This window comes from Melanerpes formicivorus, unplaced genomic scaffold, assembly GCF_026170545.1.
Source record: "Melanerpes formicivorus ecotype bairdi unplaced genomic scaffold, bMelFor1.0.p_v2 SCAF_15, whole genome shotgun sequence".
NCBI classification, from domain to species: Eukaryota; Metazoa; Chordata; class Aves; order Piciformes; family Picidae; genus Melanerpes; species Melanerpes formicivorus.
The window spans coordinates 13,296,546-13,323,783 of NW_027142367.1; the positions used below are offsets into that span (position 1 = coordinate 13,296,546).

Consider the following 27,238-nt stretch of genomic DNA (forward strand, 5'->3'; position numbering starts at 1 on the left):
GGAAGGATGTTGACTTGCTGGAACGAGTCCAGAGAAGAGCAACAAAGTTGGTGAGGGGTTTGGAACACAAGCCCTATGAGGAGAGGCTGAGGGAGCTGGGGCTGCTTAGCCTGGAGAAGAGGAGACTTAGGGGTGACCTTATCACTCTCTACAACTACCTGAAGGGAGGTTGTAGACAGGCAGATGATGGTCTCTTCTCCCAGGCACCCAGTACCAGAACAAGAGGACACAGTCTCAAGCTGCGCCAGGGGAGGTTCAGGTTGGATGTTAGGAAGAAGTTCTATACAGAAAGAGTGATTGCGCTATGGAATGGGTTGCCCGGGGAGGTGGTGGAGTTGCCGTCATTGAAGGTGTTCAGAAGGAGACTTGACGGGGTGCTTGGTGCCATGGGTTAGCTGTTTGGGTGGGTTGGATTGGTTGATGGGTTGGACACGATGATCTTGAAGGTCTCTTCCAACCTGGTTTGGTTTATTCTAATAAAGGTTTATTCTAATAAAGGTCTTCTGTTTTGCTATATCTTAAATATTGTGTGATTTGAATGATTCTTTCTTTCTTTTGTTCTTTCTTTCATTCTCTTTCTTTCTCTTTCAGTAATTTCTTGCTGTGCAGCTTTACATTTGTTCTGCTTTTGATGGAATGGAAAAAAATTCTCATTAAAATTGAGTGCATGATTATATTTGAACTCCCTCCTGAACTTTATAGATAAACCTTTTTTTGGTAATAAATATGTAGGCCTGGAATTTTTTCATCTTAGTATCTCTTTTCTCATTTAGAATGTTTTCCTTGCTTAGTTCTATAGAGAATTTCAGGTTTATCATCCCTGTATGGTATCTTCATCTGTGAGCCCAAATCCATGAATATGTATTCCATTTATCTTGAAATTCCAGTTTTTCTTAGTGTGCCATCAGAGTAAACTATTTATCTGTGAATTCTAATAGCTTTACTCTTCACCTCTCCTTATTCTAGCCATGCCTTGTCTCTCTCAGCTTCATGGCTTTCTCTTACTAAATGCTCTCTCTGGCTCAGTTGAGTAACTCCACTAGGACTAGGGGGAATGGAATGAAGCTGGAGGTGGGGAGATTCAGGCTAGATGTGAGGAGGAGGTTCTTCACCATGAGAGTGGTGAAACCCTGGAATGGGTTGTCCAGGGAGGTGGTCGAGGCCCCGTCCCTGGGGGTGTTTAAAAGCAGGCTGGATGAGGCTCTGTCCAGCCTGATCTAGTGTGGGGTGTCCCTGGCCATGGCAGAGGGGTTGGAACTAGATGATCCTTGTGGTCCCTTCCAACCCTGAATGATACTATGATACTGAATTATCCTGAGGTTGATTCTTTACCATATGCTCTGGATGGCTTCAGGATGCTTTGCTGTTGGAAATTATTCTGCCTTAAAGTATTGTCAGTTTTGTATTGTTTGGGTAGGGACAATTCAAAATTCTCTTGCTGGGGTTCTGTAAATTCCAAACCACTTTGAGGCATATTTCCAGCCTGGTGAACTGATTCCTTATCCAGGTGTCTGAATTCCTTGGTAGTTGTTGAATTTTGATCCTTTGAAAATTTTGATCAATTTGAGAATGAGGGGTGTGTAACAGTGTCACAAGATTGTTACAGTTTGAGCTGGGTGTCCCCCTGCAATGTTTGCTTCCTGTGTCCAGAAGTCCAGCCCAGAGGGGTGGACACAGGAAATTATGTAGTATTTCCTACCACAATCCTTTGCACCACTATAAGATGCAGTGCGGAGTCTAGCACGCTCTCTTTCCTTCCTCCTTTGTCAGCCGGTAACTGGGGGAGATGTCTTCTGGCTTTGGGTCTGGCTAGGCTCAAGGCCATGGGGGGATGGGCAGTCTCAGATCTGGCCAGCTGAGACTAGCCTAGCAGTGGGAGGGCTAAGAAGGAGCCCTGGGGGTCTCGGGTGTACCCTCAGGTGGGGATGGGATCTCTCTGGGTCTGCTTTGGGATCTTTCTTTGTCACTGCGCTTTTGGCTTTCTGTAAAAGTTCACTGCTTTCTATTTAAACTTTCCATCACTTTTGCAATCCTTTTGTCTGAGTGCTTATTGTTGCCAGGGGTGGAGAAGGGGGCTGCCTCAACCCAGAACAAAGATGCTGAGCAAGGTGTTGAAAGCCCCATCTCTGGAAACATTCCAGGTCAGGTTGGACTGGGCTCTGAGTAACCTACTGAAGATGCCCCTGCTCAGTGCAGGGGGCCTGGACTAGAAGACCTTTAAAGGTCCCTTCCTACCCAAACCATTCTATGATTCTATGATCATTTTGCTTTTTGCAATCTTAGTTGTAGCATATTTAGAAAGTTATGGCTAAAAGGACATTCTTTGACATATTTGCCAAGCTTACTCTGTTATTAAAGCAAACTGGCCCAGGGTCTTTCCACGAGGAGCTGGCAACTCCAGCAATTCCCCTTGGGGTTTTAAAATTCGGAAGTTGTCTTTGCTGCCACAACAACTTTACATTGGAAAAAACACTTCAGTTGCTGAAAATAGTTTTTGCATCAAAATATCTTCTTCTCTTAGACTCACACTCCAAAAATTGTATTTGAAACCCGCAGAAGACCAATTGCATGAATTTAGGGTGACTAGATGTCAAAGACCAGGAACAAGTTCACTTTTCCAGCAAAATCCGATTATGTGTCCCTATTTTCTACTTTATCACAATCTACTTTACACAAATGTGCAGTTTAGAAACAAATGTTCATTTCATTATGATTTAAACACAGAGTTTAAAAATAGCATAGATGTGAAATTGAAATGACTGAAAAAAATGAGTTGGCAGAAGTTCATCTGTGGGGTAATGCACTGCTCGATGCAGAAGATTTACCTTATAATTTTTCTGAAATGGAAAAAGTTAATTAAGATACAGCTATTCCTCTACTTGTAGTAAAATTGCTGGCAGATATAACTTAATCAGCAGTATTTCTGGAGGTCTGGTTGGCAAATATTTGCGCACACACTCGTTTTGGTACATTCTTTGGTAGCCTTCTGAAAATCACTGCCTGCATCTTACAAGCAGAATATTACTTCAGGCATAATTGTTGGTATTTTTAACTCTGCAAACTGATGCTGCACGGCACCCTGTAGGTGGGCCTCTTCATTTTTCATGGAGCATTTACCAGTTCCAGTTTGATCTGGCACAGCAAAACATCTTCTTAAATGTGTTCCGTAATTCTGGGCTTCGGAATGCAAAAATCATGGGGTCAATGATCGCGTTGCACATTATAAGCGTCCCATTCACGTGGAAAATGGACATGTAGCAGGCACAGTAAGGGTTGTGAGGGCAAAACCTTGCTAAGAGGATGTGAAGAACAAAGGGAGCCCAACAGCAAAGGAACACTCCAAGGAAAATAGTCAGTGTAATGGCTCCTTTCATGTTAGTTCTCTGATGGACTGTGCTGGTTGGCAGCGAGGCAATCTTTTTAGCATGAGATCGAGCCAAGAGGAACATATGCACATAGAGACATAGTATGAAAAACATCATTAAGGGGAACAGGATGGTGAAGGGAATGACTGTTGCTACTTCATAGGAGAAGAGCGCAATGGCTATACTACTGCCAGCACAGAATGTCCAAATGATTGCTAAGATAACCAAGGCCCTTCTTAACGTCATGATATTGTGGTACCGCAAAGCGTAGAAGATGGTGATGTATCTGTCTGCTGCAATGGCTAACAAGCTGAAAATCGACCCCAGTAAAGACAGAATGAACATAGAATCCATGGCATCATCCAGCTTTTTCTCAAAGTTCCCACGACGTGTCAAGTAGCCCATTTTACACAAGATGATAAAGATGTTCTCCAGAGTTTTGTATAAGCTGCCTAACATGTCTGAAATGGCCAGACTGCAAATGAAGAAGTACATGGGCAAGTGCAAGTTCTTATTCCTAACAACAGCAATAAGGACGAGAAGATTTTCCAGTATTCCAGCAGCAGCAACAGTGAAAAATACTTCTTCTGGCACCACAACCTGGATGCAGTCAGTGATATTTAAGGAGAAATCACTTAGGTTTTCAAGGGAAGGAATGTTTGTCTGCCCTGGACGTTTGATTAGGTTGAAAGGTCTCTCAGTGGTCATTTCTTCTGGTTGTGGAAATATTCTCTATTGCTGTTTTGGCCTTGTCTTTATTATGAAGCTGATCTGTCAGATCATTCCTTTTTTTGATAGAACTTTCTTCTTCATCTGGAGCAATCTTAAGGCTTAATTGAAATGTTTGCAATTTCTCCTAAATAAAGCCTGCAGAAACATAAATGTCAAGAAGAAATTTACCACATATCTATGGCATGGCAAAAATAGACATTTGAAATATTGTGTGTTGCCACAGAATGAAGCTATAGCATCATCAGAGAGCAGCAGAGTTGGCCTGGAGAAAATAAGAGCTGCTCCAGGCTTTGCTGAGCCTTAGGGGGGGAAATAGTGTAAACTCTTTTTTACCTTCAGAGCAGTTTTAAAAGATATATGATAGTTTACTTTACCTATGAGCATCCCTCTTTTACTGCAATTGATATTGAAATAGACTTCAAGAATTTGGCAATCTTTACTGGCCCAGCTGTTTGCTTGGAGAAAGCCCGGCATTTCTCACAAGATTTGCAGTTGTTATTAGACACAAATGAAACCAATGCCAATATAAACATGTCCAGGACATGTTTACCACCACCACACTGTTGATGATGAAATGAAATGCCCTCAATTGAGATATGACCATTTGTAAATATTGATGTTTTCAGTGGCATGTTACCCACTAGAGAGAGGCCTCATTTTTACTTAAACTGAAATCATCTTTTGATTTGATGAACATATTTCCAATGCAGCTGAAATCCACAGTACAACCTTTTCTTGGCTACATTTTACAACTGTCTAAAAGACTAAATGTTTATTTCAGCATCAAGACAACATTTTCCTTTCTCCATAATGGTCCTAATCTAAACTACATCAAAGTGGTACTGCGTACAGATCTGGAGCCCTCAATATAGGAAGGAAATGGACCTGATCGGGAGGGTCCAGAAGAGGGCCATGGAAGTGATGAAGGGGTTGGAGCACCTATGCTATGAGGACAGGCTGATGGAGCTGGGGGTGGTCAGCCTGGAGAAGAGGAGGCTCCAGGGAGACCTAATAGCAGCCTTCCAGTACCAGAAGGGGGGCTACAAGAAGGAGAGGAAGAGTCTGTTTGCAAGGGCCTGTAGTGACAGGACAAAGTGCAACAGCTTTAATCTGGAGAAGAGCAGATTTATATTGGATATCAGGAACAAGTTCCTTACTATGAGGGTAGTGGTACACTGGAACAGGTTGCCCAGGGAGGTGGTTGAGGCCTCTTCCCTGGAGATGTTCAAGGTGAAGCTCAGTGAGGCTTTGGGCAACCTGACCTAGTTGGGGATGTCCCTGCTGACTGCAGGGAGGTTGAACTAGATGACCTTTGGTGGTCCCTTCCAGCCCAGACCATTCTATGATTCTATGATATCGGAATCTTTCCAAAGATTAAGCTTTTTAGGCTTTTCATTACTGTATAAATAAATGATATTAATTTAGCTTGGATGTTACCAAAAAACCAATCAGACCCATTTTTCTCTTGTCACGTTTATAGCCCTACTTGTGAAATACAGAGGCAGCCGCTATTTGGAAACTCACCCCTTTTGAACTGATATATTCTTCCTCTGTTTTCAAGTTTAAAACAGTTTTGTTTGACACTCTCATATCAGTAAGTCTCGAAATTCCTTTGGACAGTTTTCATAATCAGGGCTGCCAAATGCCATAATAAGCTCTGTAGCTATTTCAAAAGCAAATACTCAAAAGTTCTAATTATTTTGTTTACAAAGCAAATAGTCAAAAGTTTTAATTATTTTGTTTACATACTATGCTCTCTGCAGGTGTCAGTGGGTATCTGTATTCGAGACAGATGAATTGCAGCTTGAATGTGATTAGGTTTAATGCAGATGAATGAATCAAGCCACTTTTTTTGATGGAAAACAGGTTTCTGTCCTGGGTTTGCTAATGTTACCTGATGCAATTGCCAATGAGGTGCTACTTGTGGGGAAGAGTGCTGAGAGTTGGACCATCAGACATCACAAATTCAACTGAAACAAGCTCACTTAAGAGAAAGCATCCAAAACAGTACCCATACTTATCAGAAAACAAAAGCTGTGTAGTGGAATAAACTGTACTGCACTTCAGCATGTGTGGACATATCCAAAGACAATTAAGTCAACATCTGTCAGGATATGAAGGAAGGAGTTGCTAACAAGAGACTCAGCAATGCCATTGTAACGATCGCTTTTCTGTTCTCAGCCAGAGCTACTGTCACAGTTATGTTTGAGGATATCTAATCTAGCAATTTGCTCAGCACCTGAATTTTTACTCAACAGAAAGCTAGCACAGGCACTTCAGGCAGAGCCTTATTTCAATGGAGATTTAAAAGGAAAATCTGTGGGTAAAAATGTAGCTGCTAAGTCACTGTTCTCTCACAACTGCATTCCAATAATGTTCCTTTGCTGGTATAGTGAATCATAAATGGCATGATAAATTACATCAGCTGCTTAGAATGTTGCAGTAACTTCATATGAAGTGCAGCATTGGGTTAGAGCAGAGAACTTGTAAGTGCAGAACGTATCAGTGCAGTTACAGTAAATGGAATAATTGCACTCTACCACAACATTATTTTCAAATAATTAACAGAAAGCCAGACAAAAAATATTCTTATTTCAGAGATATACATTTCAGCATATCTACATGGCTGTTGCACACTGCTTCATTAGGGTTCCACCAAGGACTTCGCTAGTTATCTCATTTTCTAATGCTTCAGTGTGGTCCACAGCCATGTTTCAGTTTCAGACCTCTCAGACAGAAATATAGGTATAGACAATGTGGTGCACAGGTAGTAAATCCAGTGCTTCATAGAATCATAGAATTGTCCGGGTTGGAAGGGGCCTCAAGTATCAGCTAGTTCCAACCCCCCTGCCATGGGCAGGACACTTCACACTAGGTCAGGTTGCTCAGAGCCACATCCACCCTGGCCTTAAAAACCTGCAGGGATGGGGCTTCTACCACCTCATAGTATCATAGTATCATAGTATCATTCAGGGTTGGAAGGGACCACAAGGATCATCTAGTTCCAACCCCCCTGCCATGGCCAGGGACACCCCACACTAGATCAGGATGGCCAGAGCCTCATCCAGCCTGGGCTTAAACACCTCCAGAGATGGGGCCTCGACCACCTCCCTGGACAACCCATTCCAGGGTTTCACCACTCTCATGGTGAAGAACCTCTTCCTCACATCTAGCCTGAATCTCCCCACCTCCAGCTTCATTCCATTCCCCCTAGTCCTCCCTGGGCAACCTGTTCCAGTGTCTCACCACCCTCATGGTGAAGACCTTCTTCCTGACATCCAATCTGAATATAGCCACTTCTAGTTTTGCTCCATTCCCCCTAGTCCTATCACTACCTGACACCCTAAAAACTTCCTCTTCAGCTTTATTGTAGGCCCTGTTCAGATACTGGAAGGCCACAATAAGGTCTCATGAGAGCATTCTCCTCTCCAGACTCCAGCCCCAACTCTCTTAGTCTGTCTCCATAGAAGAGGTGCTCCAGCCCTCTGATCATCCTTGTGGCCCTTCTCTGGACATGTTCCAGCATGTCCGTATCTTTCTTGTAATAGGGGCTCCAACACTGGACTAAGTACAGGTGTCCCCAGAGTGGAGTAGAGGGGAAGAATCACTTCCCTCGACCTGCTGGCTACACTTGATCTGTGCAATTCTATCATACATCTGCAGTAAGCCCCACATTTACAAGACTTTCCTACATATCTACCAGGTACTGTGCATGAAGTAGCTTAACACTTCTAGACATTGTAGGGCAGACAGACTACATAAGGGATGCAAAGATGTTGTGAATATGGTGAGACTGGGTTTGTTTTTTTCTCTGGAGAGATTAAAAACCCACATGGATGAGATCCTGTGCAGCCTGCTCAGGGTCACCTTGCTACCTTGCTTTAGCAGTGATTGTTGGACTAGAGGATTTCCTGAGGTTCCTGCCACTACCTACCATCCTGTGAGTCTGTGGGTAACCTTAGTGTGTCCTAAATCTAATGGAAAAAGAAGGTACCTTGGAGCTTAGGTGCATATTTGCACCAGCTGCAGAAATAAAGCCAAGGTCATTTCACACAAAGCTATAAATAACCATCAGGTGAAAAAACCAGTTTACCCTCCTGTGGTGTTTGCAGATTGGATGCAACAGATTTCCCCTCCACTGTCAGTATTTTGTCAGTTTGCTTCATCATCATATCATCCAGACAAAGGATCCATGCAACTCATCACCATTACCCTCCAAAGATCTCAGGTTTATCTTCTGCAGGCATCTGCAAAGTCAGCCTCTAACAGCCAGTGTTTACATGTCAGAATTGTTTAACACAGAACACAATTATTTAAGAATGAATAAGGTGCTGCATACTGCAATCATTTTTCCCTTGCAAGGGCTGAAATATTTGGATTTTAGCCTTCTGGAGGTAATTCACAGTCTTACAATAAATTTTCCTGGCTGCAGCAAGAAATATAAAAGTCAAAAAGACCCTTTAAGTTTTAAATACATTTGCAAATGTGCCTCTGTCACAAAAAAACCTGCAAAATCAACCCTTCCTTTTCATGTTTAAATTAAGTCCTGGAGGGAGAACTCAACAGCTCAGTATACTGGATATTCAGAAACACTCTTTGTTTAGAAAGAGGCATTGCCCTGAGCTGCTGTAATGGGAAGTGAGCTGATGGCAATAGAGACCTTACTAAAAATTGAATACATCTGTGATATTCACAAATTTCTGTTCAATTTGTAGTTATCTAAAGCAAGATGAAGCAGAAAACGGGGAGATTGGAAGCCAGAACCAGAAACTTAAAAAACAAATAGAGAGACACAATGGAGAGCAGCCAGGCAGAGAGGGACCTGGGGGTGCTGGTTGATGGTAGGCTGAACATGAGCCTGCAGTGTGCCCAGGCAGCCAAGAGAGCCAATGGCATCCTGGCCTGCATCAAGAACAGTGTGGCCAGCAGGAGCAGGGAGGTCATTCTGCCTCTGTACACTGCACTGGTTAGGCCACACCTCGAGTACTGTGTCCAGTTCTGGGCCCCTCAGTTTAGGAAGGAGGTTGACTTGCTGGAACGAGTCCAGAGAAGAGCAACAAAGTTGGTGAGGGGTTTGGAACACAAGCCTTATGAGGAGAGGCTGAGGGAGCTGGGGTTGCTTAGCCTGGAGAGGAGAAGACTCAGGGGTGACCTTATCACTCTCTACAACTACCTGAAGGGAGGTTGTAGACAGGCAGATGATGGTCTCTTCTCCCAGGCACCCAGTACCAGAACAAGAGGACACAGTCTCAGGCTGCACCAGGGGAGGTTCAGGTTGGATGTTAGGAAGAAGTTCTATACAGAAAGAGTGATTGCGCTATGGAATGGGCTGCCTGGGGAGGTGGTGGAGTCGCCGTCATTGAAGGTGTTCAGAAGGAGACTTGATAGGGTGCTTGGTGCCATGGGTTAGCTGTTTGGGTGGGTTGGATTGGTTGATGGGTTGGACACGATGATCTTGAAGGTCTCTTCCAACCTGGTTTGGTTTATTCTAAATAAAGGTTTATTCTAAATCAGATTCATTCACCATGGTTGTGGTTTGTCTCTTTACAACACTCTAACCCTTGCAAGGCATGCTCATACTGCTCAAAGCCAGCCTCAGTGCCTAATCTTATGACAAGGCTGAGCATGCCTCTGTGGCTGCTGAAAGCTCCCAGCACCAGGCAGGATTAACACTGAACAAAAAGGTGCAATCCTCTCTTGTGTGCCCAGTGCCTATTAATTATAAAAATTCAGTTTTCTTTACAGTGGAAATCCAATGACTTAGCACCTGAAATGTCTGGGAGTAATAGCACAGCACTTGATTTTATTTTATTTTTATTGGATTCAAAACTTCTTTAAAATAAATAAAGAGTGCAGTTTCCTCAGCCCCAAAATGTTAAACAAACTGGCCTGTTCAGCTGTAATAGCAAAACCAAAGTAATTTCAGCTGTGAACTATAATGATAAGATATAATAAAATAATTATATACTGTAAATAGTGCATAATTTCCCAGGGTTTTTTAATTTGTTACTTTTTTTACTGGAAAAACCCCCATATCTCTCTTTATTGGAGAGATCCCAAGCTGTACTTGCTCTCTACACAGCTGGCAGTAAATAAAGACTAAAATAGTACTGAGTGGTCTCTGAATTTTGGACTGCATAACCCATCTGAGGTAACTAGCTAATTATGTGGATACAATGGTTTGTTTCTAGACCTATGAAATGTATTAAATCCCTGTCCTTCTATGTGTGTGTCTGTCTATCTATCTAGATACATATACATAATGAAAACTGATTTAGTAATAGTGAGAAAGAACAAGTGTTCTGTATTTCAGACAGCATAGACATATGCTTCATAATCCATTCACAGAATCACAGAATTGTCAGGGTTGGAAGGGACCTCAAGGATCATAGAGTTCCAACCCCTCTGTCATGGGTAGAGACACTTTCATCTAGATCAGGTTGCCCAGAGCGACTTCCAGCCTGGCCTTAAAAACTTCCAGAGATGGGGCTTCCACCGCATCCCTGGGCAACCTGTTCTAGTGTCTCATCATCCTTGTGGAGAAGAACTTCTTCCTAACATGTAATCTACATCTCCCCTCCTCTAGCTTGGATCCATTCCTCCTAGTCCTATTACTACCTTACATCCTAAAAAGTCTCCCCAGCTTTCTTGTAGGACCCCTTCAGATACTGCAAGGACTCAATAGGGTCTCCTCAGAACCTTCTCTTCTCCAAACTGAGCAACCCAACTCTCTCAGTCTGTCCTCACAACAGAAGAGCTCCAGCGCTTCAGTATGTAGAGGAACTTATCTGTCACTTGAAATACCTTTTATCAATCCATAAAAAGTCTCCAGTGTACCAACAAATGCCTCTGATATCCTTATCTCCAGCATTTCATCCCCAAAGCTATCCAATGTCTAAACTCTCATTGGTTTAAGTGAAAGTACCCCAGGCATCAAGGCACCTGGTACTTCATTCAGCTTGGTTATCCTTCTAAAACATGGCCATAGTAAGATATTAATCTCTTATGGAGGTATTTGGACAAGCTGTGTACAATGGATTGCCATGCCTGGTGCTGCTTAGGATGACCTTTTCCTGAAAGTGACAGCAGAATTCACAGGGGTGGGAGCTGTGCACTTTTCTAGTGGCCACCATTTAAGCTGTTCCAATTTTGTATCAAAATGTGTTTGACAAAAAAAGCCTATGGACATTACTTTCTGTCCTGTTTCCAGCTTTTCCAGATGTGCCAGGGATTTAAGAAAGAAACAAGCCACTTAAAAGCATTGATGTGGAGGCTTAGGTTTTTAAGCCTGTAAAACAAGAAAAAGACCTGTTTTTTCTTCTTCCTCACCCCCCCACCTGTTACAGGAAGGCAAGCTATGAAGATAGACTGTTCCCTGCACTTTCTAATGGGCATTTCTTTTTGTCTACCAGCTGGGCTTAGCCCTGAACTAGACTGTGAAGGGCTCTGTTAGCTTGCAACTGACTGCTTTCTCTCCCCTAGCTTTTCTGGCCATAGAAATCAAATCATGTTTTGTGTTGGAAGTGCACTTTAAAGTTCATCTAGTCCAATCCCCCTGTACTGAGCAGGGACTTTTTCAAACACATGAGAGTGCTCAGAGCCCCATCCAATCTGCCCTCAACTCTTTCCAGGGATGGGGCTTCTACCACATCTTTGGGTAACCTGTGCCAGTCCCATCACTGTCATCTCCTCTGATCTCATTTTTGTGGCCTCTTCTGGACCTTCCCAACAGGTCCACGTCTTTCCTGTACTGGGGCCTCCAGCGATGGACACAGCAGGTGGGGTCTTACCAGAGTGGAGTAGAAAGACAGAGTCACCTCCCTCGACCTGCTGGTGATGCTTTTCTTCATGCAGCCCAGAATATGGCTAGCCTTTTGGTCTATGAGCACACATTGCTGGCTCATGTCCAGCTTTTAATCTACCAGTAATCCCAAGTTCTTTTCTACAGGACTGCTCTCAGTCACTGGAGACTGCATCAATCCAGGTGCAGGACCTGACTGCCTCAGAGTACTCAAAATATCACAGTATCACAGTATCACAAAGGTTGGAAGAGACCTCGAGGATCATTGAGTCCAACCTGTCACCACAGACCTCATGACTAGACCACCTCACTAACTTCTAGGTCAGTGAGACCTAGAAGGACCTCGATACGATGAGTATCAAAAATCCCAAATAGAAATCTGCCTACTTGATGAAAATTAGTAGATCATATAAGAAACATCCTCAGCTGCAACTGTTAAACTCTCAAAGGAAATTATTTCCTTAGATGGCCTGCATTTTACATCCTTAATCATTTATTAAACAGACCCAAAAAGGGCAGGAAGGATCCAGAAGTTGTGACTTTACTTCAGTGGCAGCAGATTTTTTTGATAAAGCATGAATATTGCTGCCTTTTAAAGCAAGATGTGAAGTATGACTTGGAGCAATCTTATTTTTATTTTGTTTTTCTATATGGAGGAGAGCTGACTGGCAACTTTGTGAGAGGTTGGGGTTTCACAGCAATCCGTGAGCCAGTTTAGCAGCTCATCATGCTGAAAGGAAAATTTCCAACTCTCCCTTCCCATCTGTGCTTCTCTCTGCTCCTTCCCCCTCACTCCTGTTATCTCCCTTGAGCTTATCCAAACCTTTTCCTCCTTAAATAAAAAGAGCAATAATTGGTGTGCATAGATCACATTTACTCCTTACACCATGGTGTACACCAAAATTGGGGTATGCTGGTGGTGCACCACACTGTATTAATGTGTGAGGTGACTGAGCTACTATGCAGAGCAGTTTACTCAGGGTAAACTAATCCTTACTTGTGAGTTCTTTGTCCATGACTATATTTCTGCCTGCGCCAGCACCACACTGCTTCCATCCAACTCAGACATCCTTACCAGCATAACAACTGGTACAAATTAAAGTGTGAGTAGTTCCTTGGTTGAGAAACTTGCATGACAGGGTTCGTCCTCTACCAGGGCTGATTAACCAGGTCTTTCCTCTTAGGAAACTATTGGGAGCTTGCAGAGGAAAGGCTAAGAGGCCTGGGGCTTTTTAGTCTGGAGAGAAGACAGAGAAGGGATTTAATGACTGTTTATAAATATCTGAGGGCTGGGTGTCAAGAGGGAGGAGACAGGCTCTTCTCTGTTGCACCCTATAATAGGACAAGGGGCAATGGATATAAACTACAGGACAGGAGGTTCCACTTCGACATGGGGGGGAACTTCTTCACTGTGAGGCTCACAGAGCACTGGGACAGGCTTAACAGAGAGGTCGTCTCTGGAGACTTTCAAGACCCATCTGGATGTGCTCCTGTGCAACCTCTGCTAGATTCTATGATCTTGCTCTGGCAGGGGGGGTTGGACTTGAAGATCTCGAGAGGTCTCTTCCAACCCCTAACATCCTATGATCCTGTGAGAGCCCTTCCTTTGGGAACCCTGTTGAAAGTCTTGGTGTTTCCTAGCAATAAATGAGAAAGCAAGAATGTGTGCATTTGGTAACTTCTTTTCACACAAAACTAAAAAAGTCTGTGTTTTAAAGTAGGCATCTATGCTGCAAGCACTGAACAAAATGGCAGTTGTGATGGCAAAAGAGTGCCAGCATTCATTTCCATCCTGTTTTGAATGTGAACAGTCTCAGCTCCTTGCCTCTAGATCCAACAGGAAGATCTCTTTCCAACGAAGGTCTTTCAGAAATGTGAGTTTGCCCTCCTGACATGCTAGAAAAAAAGTACTGTGTGTGCAGAGAGCAGTGGGAGCTGGACTCTGTGCTTCTGTTTTGGTTGCTATAATCTCTGTCTTTTCATTGAGGTAAACGTATGTCATATGAAAAAATAATTTAATACAGGATGCATTATTTCTGGGATTGATATAAGCAGTCTTTTCCCTTCTAAGTTTTATTTTCCCCCCCAATTCTTTAAAATTACAGGTCAAACAATATTAAATAAGGGTATGTGAAAACTATGACAAAAAAATTAAGATATCAGGATACTTGTTGCTTCATCTTATCAGTTGGATTTTTATGAGCAACTCCAATTAGTAGCCATAATCTATCAGATTCTTTTGGTTCGATCTCCCTCTAGTGTTCAACTAAATAAATTTGGCCAGATACTAATGACATTACAACTAAATTTTGGTTCTTCATGTATAAGGGCACTATATAACATTATGCAATCCAATCTCAAGTTCATGAACTAGCATCAGACCTAGATAAATATTTGTTGTATAAAGGCGTTCACTGCTATACAACTTGGAGATTTACTGCATCAGAACAAGGATGTCCTTGCTTACTGCAGAAGGGGTTGGACGAGGTGACCTTTGGAGGTCCCTTCCAACCCAGACCATTCTATGATTCTATCATATGCCCGATATGGTTTCAATATCTGCTGCTTAAAATTCACACTGCTAGAGGTAAGACTTCGTGAATAAAACAGCAAAGAGACTAAAAAAAGGTTAGTTTTTATGTATATGCAAGCCAAATACAGACAAAATGTTATTGTATCTAATGCCACGCATAAGCCAGCTGGGCTAATGACTAGCAAAATATTTTTCACGTGGTTGTAACTGTGATTTCCTTATAAGCAGCTTTTCTAGAGTTGAATTAGGCTGCAAATCACACTTACTGAAATTTTAAATGCCAGATATGTGTGCATAAGTTGAGGAGAATTCTATGTATTCTGTTTTTCCCTGATTTTGGAAGCTGTATAAAAAGAATTTCTGGACCAGGGCAGAAGACAAAAAGACTGGAAGTCTTGCAAAGAATGCAGATGAAAAGATCCTGAAAGGTGGGGACCGTTTCTTATAGGTAATTCTTTTTCTTCCCCCCTTAAGATCAACATTGAAATAGCACAATTATGTGCTGTGTGAATATTAATGAAGAAGGAAAAATGTCAATTTCAGGAAAGATTTCCTCCTGTTTCTTGAAAATTGCTGTATTAAATATGCCATGATTTTGCTGCCAACAACAACAACAAGTTAAACAGAACTTTTAAACTGTGAAGAGACTTAATAGTCAGGACTAGTCTCTATACAGTGTTAGTGGTGCAGCTTCATTAAACACATGAACAGCCCTGGCTATTTCAGCAAAAGTGTGATTAACAACAGATAGACTGAGTTTTCAATATGCATAAAAAAATCATTGCAGTAGCAAAGAGGAAAAGGAATTATTTAGGATGTTTGTGAATGAAATGACAGGGACACTGAAATGACAGTAAGAAAAAGAAATTAAAGCTGGAAAGTCAGAAGCATTTTCTGATGGATTAATTCCCTGTGGCAGTGTAATTTTTCACATACCATTTATGAGACTGAAAGCTATGCTGCTATCTCAAGTATCTGGAGCTAAAATAATAATTTCTTAAAGTATTGGAGGTTCTACAGAAATACTGAGCATGAGCATCAAAAGAGAATGGCCATAAATTCACTAGTGAAACAACCCTATTTATATCGCATGTATGGACCATTTATTGCAAATGAGCAATCTATAGAGAGAAAAACTACAACCTGCAGAAAATCAAGGGCTGTACATGACCTAATGCACCTCTGAATGGTGTTTTGCTTCTTTACCCAGTACTGGTGCAGACCACACACTCTTCTCTGGGGAACAGTGCAGGGGTCATAGGATCACAGGATGTTAGGGGTTGGAAGGGACCTATGGAGATCTTCAAGTCCAATTCCCCCTGCCAAAGCAGGACCATAGAATCTAGTGAAGGTCTTGAAAGTCACCAGAGAAGGAGACTCCACAATCTCTCTGGGGAGCCTGTTCCAGTACTCTGTGACCCTTATAGTAAAGAAGTTCTTCATGTTGAGGTGGAACCTCCTGTGCTGTAGTTTACATCCCTTGCCCCGTGTCCTAAAACAGGACACAAGTGAGGCATTCTTCCTGACACCCAGCCTTTATGTATTTATATACATTTATTAGATCGCCTCTCAGTCTTCTCTCCAGACCAAAAATCCCCAGATCTCTCAGCCTTTCCTCATCAGGCAGTGCTCCAGTCTCTTCATCATCCCTACGGCCCTTTATTGGACTATCTCCAACAGATCCCTGTCCCATTTGAACTGGGATGCCCAGAACTGGATGCAATATTCCAGATAGGACCTCACCAGGGCAGAGCAGAGAGGGAGTAGAACCTCCCTCAATCTGCTAGACACACTCTGGTTAATGCACCCCAGGATCCCATTGCCCTTCTTGGCCACAAGGGCAAATTGCTGTCCCATGGATAACTTTTTAAAGTCATTTAGGACACAGCTATCTGGGAAGGGAATGAAATTCATCAAAGATTTCCCCTGTTTTTCCAGATGGAAAACATGTGATCATGAAAATTGTTTAGGTTATTTTTACAGAATTAACCAGGTTGAAAAAGACCTCTAAGAGCATCAAGTCCAACCTATAACCCAACACCATCTAATCAACTAAACCATGGCACTAAGTGCCTCAAACAGTCTCTTTTAAAACATTTCCAGTGATGGTGACTCCACCACCTCCCTGGGCAGCCCATTCCAATGGCCAGTCACTCTTTCTGTGAAGAATTTCTTTCTAACATCCAGCCTAAACCTCCCCTGGTGCAGCTTGAGACTGTGTCCTCTTGTTCTGGTGCTAGTTGTCTGGGAGAAGAGACCAACCCCCACCTGGCTACAACCTCCCTTCAGGTAGTTGTAGACAGCAACAAAGTCTCCCCTGAGCATCCTCTTCCCCAGGCTAAGCAACCCCAGCTCCCTCAGCCTCTCCTCACAGGGCTGTGCTCCAGACCCCTCCCCATCATTGTTGCCCTTCTCTGAACACGTTCCAGCAACTCAACATCCTTCCTAAACTGAGGGGCCCAGAACTGAACACAGGACTCAAGGTGTGGCCTCACCAGTGTTGAGTACAGGGGCAGAATGACCTCCCTGCTCCTGCTGGCCACACTGTTCCTGATACAGGCCAGGATGCCACTGGCCTTCTTGGCTGCCTGGGCACTCTGCTGGTTCATGGTCAGCCTACTATAGACCAGTACCCCCAGGTCCCTTTCTGCCTGGCTGCTCTCCAGCCACTCTGACCCCAGCCTGTAGCACTGCATGGGGTTGTTGTGGCCAGTGTGTAGAACTCAGCACTTAGATGTGTTCAATCTCATGCCATTGGACTCTGCCCATCTGTCCAGCCTGTCAAGGTCCCTCTGCAGATCTCTCCAACCCTCTAACAGATCAACACCTGCCCCCAGCTTGGTGTCATCTGCAAACTTACTGATGATGGACTCAATCCTACATGACCTAGCAACATCCTCAAACATTCTATGGGTTACCTCTTCTTTGTTTCCAAAGATGACACACACTCTTTTTTTCCCCCTTAATTCTTTCAGAACCTCATTGCCCACTGAGGATGGCTGGCTGTCCCAGCATCTCATCTTCCAGCACATTGGCACAGCCTATTCCTGCACCTTCAAGAGTTCTTTCTTGAAGTAGGCCCAGCCCTCCTGGACCCCTTTGCTTTTAAGGGCTGTTTCCCAAGGTACCTTCTGAATTAGTTCTTTAAGCAACCTGAAGTTCTCCCTCTGGAAGTCCAGAGTGGAGGTTTTGTTGCTGCCCCTCTTAGCTTGACTGCAAATTGAAAACTCAATTATCTCATGGTCACTGGACCCCAGACAGCCTCTAACCACCACATCTCCCACCAGCCCATCTCTCTTTGTAAAAAGGTCAAGCAAAGCCTTACCCCTGGTAGGCTCACACAACAGCCATGATAAGAAACCATCCTCCATACACTCTAAGAACCTTCTAGATGGCCTCCTCTCTGCTGTGTTAAGTTCCCAGCAGAAACACATGCCATCTCACTCTCCATACAACTGCTGTTGATTTGTAAGGTTGTGGTACACTAATAAATATGATTATTAGTCTATTATAATTTCTAACAACATAACCTACCTAAGAAAAAGAAAACTGCTGTGCCTGATGCAAGTAATCGCTTTGGAAATGATTGCAAGTAATTGCTTTGGAAATGATCACAGAATCACAGAATATACCTAGTTGGAAGAGACCTTCAAGATCATCTGGTCCCACCTTTCACCCAGCACTGTTTAGCTTTGAGAAGAGAAGACTGAGAGGGGATCTGATCAATGTCTATAAATATCTGAGGGGTGAGTGTCAAGTGGCTGGGGCCAATCTCTTTTCGGTGGTGCACACTAATAAGATGACGAAAAATGGGTACAAGCTTGAACACAGAAGATTTCATCTCAACATGAGGAGAAGCTTCTTTACAGTGAAGGTGACAGAGCACTGGAACAGGCGGTCCAAGGAAGCTGTGGAGTCTCCTTCTCTGGAGACTTTCAAATCCCACCTGGATGCATTCCTATGTGGACTACCCTAGGTGATCCTGCTCTAGCAGGGGGGTTGGTCTCAATGAACTCTGGAGGTCCTTTCAAACATTCTGTGACTTTGTAATGTCAACACTAAACCATGTCCCTAAGCACCAGGGTGCTTACATCCTTTGGTCACATCTTTCACTCCAGTAGATCAGTCTGAGTCCATTGGAGTGACTTGGTGACAAGCTACAATGATCAGTGCCTGCTAAATATATGTGTGTTATTTTTATTAAGATTGTAGTAGGTTGGTTCATGTTTGGTGGTTTTTTTTCTTTAACATTAATTACTGTGCTCCAGACTTCATAATCTGCTATTGTTACATTATTCTTTCTTATTTGCTTCCAGAAGAAATTAATTGTAAGCCTATGCATAGCTGTAGCTTTGTACAAGGAATGAAAAATAATAGTGAATTTGAATATAGGACAAACAGTTCTCTGGGATCTTTGTAGGAATCAATCAAGGGGCCTTCAAATGACATTTCTGAGGCCGCTGCTCTGTTCCAATCCATTCCAGTAAATCATTAAGTTTGCCAGTAATAATGCCATCACAGAAATGTTATCAACAAACATCAAGGAAATCTCCTGCACAGAAAAGCATTAACCGTTTTGTGACAAAGATTTGCTGTGTTTCTACTCTGAGGAAAGCAGCCCTCCTAGGTGTGTTTTTAGGAGCCACACATTTTTTTCTCTGGCTGTGATTTCTCCAGTAATTGTAAACACAGCAATGATTAAAGCAGATGGAGCACTCAGAGGAATATTTTACCCTTTTAAATGACAGAAAATGAGGATGTGGATCTATAGCTCATCCTCTGTTGTTTAAACACTCTATTTTTTATACACATGGAGGCTTTATTGAACTATATGCATAATAAATATAGGATCTTCCTTCCTGAGAGCTACTTAAAAATACTGCCCTGCCTTTTATCGTGCCACTCAGCTAATATATTTACATCTCTTTACAATGGAAAGTAGAAAGAGTGAAAAGGCAATGATTAAAAAATGAATTAAAGAGATGGGTACTTTCTTCAGGAAACCAACAGGATGGGAGCAGGCTGAAGAAAACACTTCTTTGACATACATCTTTTCAGAGCTATGTTCATGCTCATCTGTGCATTAGGGAGAAATAATGAACAGGAGAAGAAATGTGGGAAGAATCAAACACAAATGCTGCAAGCCCATAAAAATCTGCTTCCATTTGGAGTAGTGGCCACATAAAGCTTTAGTCTGGTTGCCTATTGGCATCCAGTGCTGGCAGAGCTGCTATCAGTAGAAGTGGACAAAGTCTCTTTGAAAAAGATGTGCTGTCATCCAAAGTCATCTCTGGAGAGTTGTGGGAGGTTTATGAAGATAGACCAGGTCATTCCAGTTTGTCTTTTCCATGTATTGATATGTGGAGCCCCATGGCAATGGTGCTATGGCAGAACAATTATTTACACTGCTGCAGAGGTATCACAGAACTACATGGATATGTGTGTATGTGTGCTGGCATTTGGCTTCTGCTTCTGGTCTAAAAAAAGGTAAAAGGAGGATCTAAATTTAGGTATCTGTAACAATGTGTCAAATAGAGGCACTTGCCCTGCTCCAATTTACCTTATAGTAATCTCCTTCAAGGACAGAGATCTCTGGTGTCTGCTGCCTGCCTTTGCTGTGTGCTGCAAACTGACACTGATTAAGTATCTAAGAGCACTGACAGAGTGCACCAAATCACAGTCTGCTATCAGTTACACTCCTGAGAATCTATAACAATATCGGGTAGATCTATGGAATTACTCAGTATTTACACTAGAGAGAGAATGAAATTTCATCTCCCTGCAGCAGAGTGAATGCTACACAGCCTTATGGAGCAGAAGTAGACCTCCTCGCATAATATCCAGTCTTGATCAAGAAGAAGACTCATTGATGACCAGGTGGAAAGCCTCAGAGATGTTTGACCTCTGATGCATGGAAAAACCTGAGATGAAGCAAGGAAAGCAGTATCCAAAGGACAAGAAGTATTTCAGTAGAATCCTTCCTACTGCATAGCTTAACTTCTTCAGATGATAAAGAGGAAAATTTCAAACTTCACAAGATGTAAAACTCCCTGCCACAATTTTGCTGTAGAGAAGAATGATTGTAAGATGAAAGATTTTAGGGAACATTAGAAATATGGCATTGCATTCCATAAATAATGTTTCACCCTTCACTACTTTCTCCAAGCAGGCTTTCTGAGTTTCAGATAGATTTAATAAACTTCCACTTACCTGCTAGTGAAAAACTTGTTAGTCAGTGGGCTGGTAGCTCTGGGAGCATAACTACTTATAAATGAAACGGAGCCAACATGGTCTTTGCGTAAAGGAAAGACTGGAACACCTAAATCAAAGAGAGACAGTTGTCTCATTGGCATAACCTTGAATTAGGGTCACTTTAGTGTAAATCATCCACTGTCTCTGAAAACACTTATAAGAAAAAAGAAAAGCTGTCCAGTCAAAGGGAAGATATTCCATGTTTCAGTAGTATCACCCTTTTAGCTACTTCTGATCTTTATAACCTCCCCTCCCATTATTTAGCAGAATGTAAATCAAGGAATCTGTGAGACTGTGGTTCTGATTATAAAGAGGGATTAAACACTCAGCAAGATGGTTGAGTTGTCATAGGATGTTTGCTGCCCATCAAGACAATTGCCACTGTGTGTTTTTCAATCTAAGACCTCTACTCTGGTGGCTGACCTGAAAAGATAATGAGGCAGAGAGAACTTGGCAGCACTGAAGTCCAGCTGTACTTGTCTGGATAAATTTAAGTGATCATTGTGGAGAATGATAATTAGGGTCATGAAGGTAAAAAATGTACTGAGCTTTAACAATATTTAATGATAAGTTGGTAGTCCCTATTAGTGAAAATAGCAGGGGGAAATAGCATAAGTTAGTTACCTTAGGGAAAGACTTCACATTTGGGTATACTAAATAATGTTTGAATAGCAATGCCCTTAAAGCAGATTCGTATTCTTAATGGTATAAACAGAAATATGCCTCCAGGAGGCACATTAAGTACAAAGCTGCAGCAGCAAAAGGGCTTATGCTGCATTCACGGTCTCTTCTCTGCTCCACAGAGACATATGATGCTGCTGTAGGTCAGTTTTTCTACCTGATTTTTCTGTTTCTAACTTTTTCATTTTTGCTTTTTGAGGGGAAGATAAAAATGATGTATCAGAGAGGGGACAAGGGTTATTAATGTTTATTTCTTTCAAAATACAATTACTGTTTAAAAAAGATGTACTACAGTGAATTACAGTGGAAAAGCAGCAATCCACAGATTAAGAAAAATAATCTCTGATACCACAATGCATAAAGTTTTTTATTTTTTATTTACTGAGCTGTAAAATCAGTAGAGGATTCTAGTTTGAAGGCCGAAAATGTAAAGTGATTAGAGAAGGACCTGATCACCTGAGAAACAGTTTGTAATCACAAAATCACAGAATGTTAAGAGCTGAAAGGGACCTTGAAATATCATCTAGTGCAACTCTCCTGGCCCAGCAGGATCACCTATAGCAGATCACACTGGAACACATCCAGGTGGGGTTTGAATGTTGCCAGAGGAGACTCCACAACCCGCCTGAGCAGCCTGTTCCAGTGTTCCATTGCCCTCACAGTGAAAAAAACTTTTCCTCATGTTTCCATGGAGCTTCCTATGCCTCAACTTCCACCCATTGCCCCTTGTCCTGTCATTGGGCATCACTGAGCAGAGCCTAACTCCATCCTCTTGGCCCTCAACCTTTACATATTTACAAACATTAATGAGGCCACCCTTCAGTCTCTGCTTCTCCAAGATGAAGAACCCCAGCTCCCTCAGTCTCTCCTTGTAAAGAAGATGTTTTTGTGGCTCTGCACTGGATTTTACCAGTTCTGTGGCTACAAACCTATAGCAAATTTAATAATTCAGACTGTGCACGGTTCCATCCCACTGTGTTTCAATTCCAAAGAGCACACCAGGAAATAAACAGTATTTTCATGACCTGTGAAGAGAGGAAGAGATCTAGAAATTGTGGCAGTGATGAGCTCTGTACATAATCTGGACTTTCAAGGAGGAGCTATGACCAGTAAAGTTGACTAGAAGAGGAGAGCAGGAGAACTAGGACTTCATGTGGTCCAAGAAAAACACAAATATTCTTTGCACAGTGTACATTTTTTTCTGTTCAGTAGACAGGGAAAATACTGACTGTAGTGTTAAATGCATCTTAATTTACTGAAGTCTCAGAATCTGTAGCGTTTATCTTTAGCAAAACAAGTAAGCAAAAGTCATCTGCCTTCATGAGTGGATTTAGCCTGTCTCTTGCTTAAAAATAGACCTGTTAGGTTAGATCTCTCTTGTAGAGAAAGGCTGAAAGAATTTGGCTTGTTCAGCCTGAAGAAGAAAAGGCTCTGGGAAGACCTTATGGCAGCCTGACAGTGCTAGAAGGGGACTTAGAGGAAAGATGGGGACAAACTTTTTAGCAGGACTTGTTGCAGCAGGACAAGGAGATGGTTCCAAACCAAAAGGGTGGACATTTAGACTAGATAGAAGAAAGACATTTTTTACACTGAGGGTAGCAAAACACTGGCAGAAGTTGCCTAGAGAGATAGTAGAGGCCGCATCACTGGGAACATTCCAGGTCAGGTTGGATGGGGCTCTGAACAGCTTTATCAATTTGAAGATGTTCCTGCTCAGTGCAGTGGAGTTTGAACTTTCAACTTTCTATTGCTTCCATTCCATGCCATTTGCAGCACAAACCTGAAGCTTTGCAGAAAAGGCAACTGTTAGGCTACTCTATTATCAGAAAACAAATAATTTTTTTGGGACAGGTGGCTATTGAAGACATTAGCAGGAGGAGAGGTTTTTCTTAAGCAGAGGTAGTCTAATTATGATTATTTGATAAACTTAGAATGTGTGAATAGTTGCAATTTTATTGCTGATAATCCAGTATTTGCACAAAGATGTTACTCATCCTTTTCCAGTGGCAGAGTGTGCTAAAAAATTAAGTTTTAGGGAATGACTGGAGGAAGATTGGTAATGAATTCATCCCTGAGGCAATGCCATACACTCAAACAAATCTCCAACAAGAACAAATTTAGCCAGCTCTTTCAGATGTTAGTATGTTTTATCTTGCACACTGGAATATAGCAAGTGTGATGATAACAGCTGGGATGAAACTGCCAGCAGAGAAGTTTTTGGAAGATTCTGGAATAGAGAGAGAAGCCCAATCAAACGTTGGTGTGCTTCCCTCTCTTGCTTGGTCTCCAGCACCTCACAGCAGAGTGCTATTGAGCATAAATGGATGGTTATGGCCGCCCTGGCATGCTTGATTTGTCATTGATAAAACCTACTTGCAGTAATACCAAAGGTAGTGCAGTTATTTTCTTTCACTAAGCAATTGTATGGGGTAGAGGGGAAAAGAAAAACACGAAACTTCCCAACATGTGGTTGATGCAGCATGGGAAAGAGCAGTCAGGAACCAGCAGCCTGCAGTGGTGGTGGTGTGACACCTTTACCAGGGCAGGCTGGAAATAGTAACAGAAGAAGGCAGGAGGAGGTAAGGATGGCTATGGGACCATGGTCTCCTCCAAGATGCTTTCTTTAAATTGGAGACCTAGTTTCCCCATCCTTCCATATTCTTCTGAAGTTAAGAGCAGTCAGTCTCTGGGGTCAGCCATGTGGAGAGCTGCAGCTAACTTTTGTCAGACCAAATGTCACAAGAGTGCACTATCTAAATGGCTTTTCATTTCCAATGCCTCATGTGTGTATGATTGCAAATTCTTTCAACAGAACTATTTTTCCCCTCAAATTTTCTATGATTGGAGAAGACTTAGAGGGGACATTATCAATAAGTTACAAGGGCAAGTGTCATACTCAGTGGTGTCCTGCTTCAAAAAGGAAGTACAATGATGCATAATAACAGAGTTTCCAACTCACAAATTTATTTCTAGCATGAACTTTATTTCTGTGATTCACTCCCATTTCTTTAAGTTCCTGAGCTTTATTTTAACTGTTTCTTACTAATTTTACTTTTGGAGTAGTGTCCATAAACCCATTGATCTTGATGTAGTTTTCAATGAAAGCTATTTTCATTAATAGAATTGCCTTTAAAAATTAAACATCTCTTAATTTCCACTTAGATAAATGACAACATTTGCATGTAGATTGGGATCATCCCTGGAAATGTTCCAGGTCAGCTTGGTGGGGCATTGAGCAACCTCAATAATGAAAGAATTTGGCTTGTTCAGCCTGAAGAAGAAAAGGCTCTGGGAAGACCTTATGGCAGCCTAACAGTGCTAAAAGGGGAAGGGAATATAATATATTATATTATAGTGGAAGGTGTCCCTCTCCATGGCAAGGGGATTGGAACCAAACAATATTTCAAGCCCCTTCCAACCCAAACAATTCTATGACCATATTTATTAAAAAGCATGTGTAAATATGGCAAATAACTTAAAGATATTCAGCATCTGGTGCCATCTCAATATCACAAGTGCTTTATTTTACACAAGGTCAGTATCACAAGGTCTTGATTTTACATGCAAGCACAGCAAAAGGGGCTGTAAGCTGTGTGTAAGGAGTCTGGTTACCTGCACAGCCTTGGACCTTGGTGTAATAATGTACTGGACATACTGTCCTTGAGTGTAATAATTGTCTTAGCAGTGGGCAAGGATTGATAGGAAGAAATACTCAGTTCCCCCATAAAGGGATAGTACTTGTGGGATCATGTGTAAGGGATCAGTGGGGTCAGTGTTGTGCCTTGTGCTATACAAAATAGCACAAACAGTTGGGGAAAGGAGCACAGGGTGACGTGCTCATGCCAAACCACTGGCACTGCAGGGAATGTTGCACCATGTCCTCCTGAGTGCCTGGGCAGTGAAACAGTCAGCAAAGTTTAGCGTCACTAAACAGATAGTAAAGGACATGACATGAAAATGGCAACTAGCAATGGAACAAGAGGACACAGTCTCATGCTGTGCAGGGGGAAGTTTAGGCCTGATCTTAGAAAGAAGTTTGTCGCAGAAAGAGAGATTGCCCATTGGAATGGACTGCCCAGGGAGGTGGTGGGGTCAACATCCCTGGAGGTGTTTAAGACTGGATGAGGCACTTAATGCCATGGTCTACTTGATTAGATAGGGTTGGGTGATTGATTTGACCTGATGATCTCAGAGGTCTCTTCCAACTTGGTTGATTATATCAACTTAAAACCAACAAGCCCTTTCAGATAGATACAGTTTAGGTTTTTTGACAGATCTAGTCTTTCAAAATTTATTAGGAGCCTATAACTTAGAAGGGACTTTGGATTCTCCACTTTGAGAACATCCTGCAAAGTACTTTCTTCTTTCTGCCTTGTTTATAACAAGCATTGCTAATCCATGGCACAGGCCGGGTGGCTTTTGACCTCTAGCATTCTTTGGGATATCTTCCCTGTCTTACTTTTCACTGTCTGATGGGGAAACTGTGTTTTATTGCTTAATTATAAAACATGCAGCACATTAAAGTGCAGTAAAGTGATGTTTTATGTAAAATGTTGGCTGTATCTTCTGGTTTGCTATTACCAAGTAGAAATTTCATGTTTAGGTAGTGCAGTTAATAAAAAACCCATTTCCTTATAAACTTCCAAATAGTTTGCATAGGATCACCAGCCATGCCACGGGAGAAGTTTCTTGATTTGAAATTTCATACGGTATCTGACTTTTTATTTCTCATTAAAAGAAAATCTCTACAGAAACCTGAATGTCTAAACAAAAGTTTAGACCTCTGTGTTTTCTCTTTAGGTAGAAGAGGACATATTAGTGCCTTTATTTTAATTAATTAAAGAAAAAATTAAAAGCTGAAAAGGAATAAGGACAATGACAGGGATAAGTATTACTGAAAGACTCAACACTTTCAAGACAGTAAAATAAGTTTCCATTTATTGAAATCTCCAGCTGATGATTCAGAAACTGAGGAGTTACTTCAGCTGTTGTACTTTTCTTCTTTCTTATCTTGCTTTCAGAACAATCTTGAGCCCTGCAGCCCTCAGTGGGACTGTCTGAGGGCAAGAGGAACAGAATGTCTGTCAATGGTACTGAGGAGAAGGCAGGAAGGGGGAAAAGTGCAATCTTTTGATAAAGCAAGGTGAAGTTCTCCTTTTATTTTTCTTGCTTCCTTTTTCCTTTGTACAGAAGGCTGTTGATGGAGTATGTGAAGACATCATGTCAGGCTGAGACAGGATCCCTAAGGTCCTAGGATTTTAGCTGCAATTAACCTGACCACCTGACTCAGCTTCTATTCTATAAAATTCTGATTTATCTTCATACTGAAAGCTTTGACAACAGAGTTGAGCTGAAAGGGAGGGACAACAGTGGAGGAAGGAATACTGCAATTTAAAGTATGAACCACTTAGTGTTAAAACACTCTAATGCAGTGACTGAGTGAAGGAAGGTTCACTGGAATGTCAAAGAGAGTCCATGCAATATTCATATCACTTAAATCCAAACAGAAGGTGAAGGTCCTATTACTGCTGAAATGTGTTTTTGTATGACCACTGCCTTGCCTTGCCTTGCCTTGCCTTGCCTTGTCTTCCCTTCCCTTCCCTTCCCTTCCCTTCCCTTCCCTTCCCTTCCCTTCCCTTCCCTTCCCTTCCCTTCCCTTCCCTTCCCTTCCCTTCCCTTCCCTTCCCTTCCCTTCCCTTCCCTTCCCTTCCCTTCCCTTCCCTTCCCTTCCCTTCCCTTCCCTTCCCTTCCCTTCCCTTCCCTTCCCTTCCCTTCCCTTCCCTTCCCTTCCCTTCCCTTCCCTTCCCTTCCCTTCCCTTCCCTTCCCTTCCCTTCCCTTCCCTTCCCTTCCCTTTTTAAAATCAAAATTTCCTT

At 42.3% G+C, this 27,238-nt stretch overlaps 1 protein-coding gene across 1 annotated transcript; it reads right to left on the reverse strand.

The window, feature by feature from the left end:
* Window positions 1-265: 265 nt before the first annotated feature.
* MC2R (melanocortin 2 receptor) lies at window positions 266-20,665 on the reverse strand. Its single transcript, XM_068147754.1, has 2 exons — window positions 20,642-20,665; window positions 266-4,232 (listed from the first exon to the last, which is right to left on the reverse strand). The coding sequence occupies exon 2, from the start codon at window positions 4,071-4,073 to the stop codon at window positions 3,114-3,116; it is 960 nt and encodes a 319-aa protein (XP_068003855.1). The 5' UTR covers window positions 4,074-4,232; window positions 20,642-20,665; the 3' UTR covers window positions 266-3,113.
* Window positions 20,666-27,238: the final 6,573 nt, after the last annotated feature.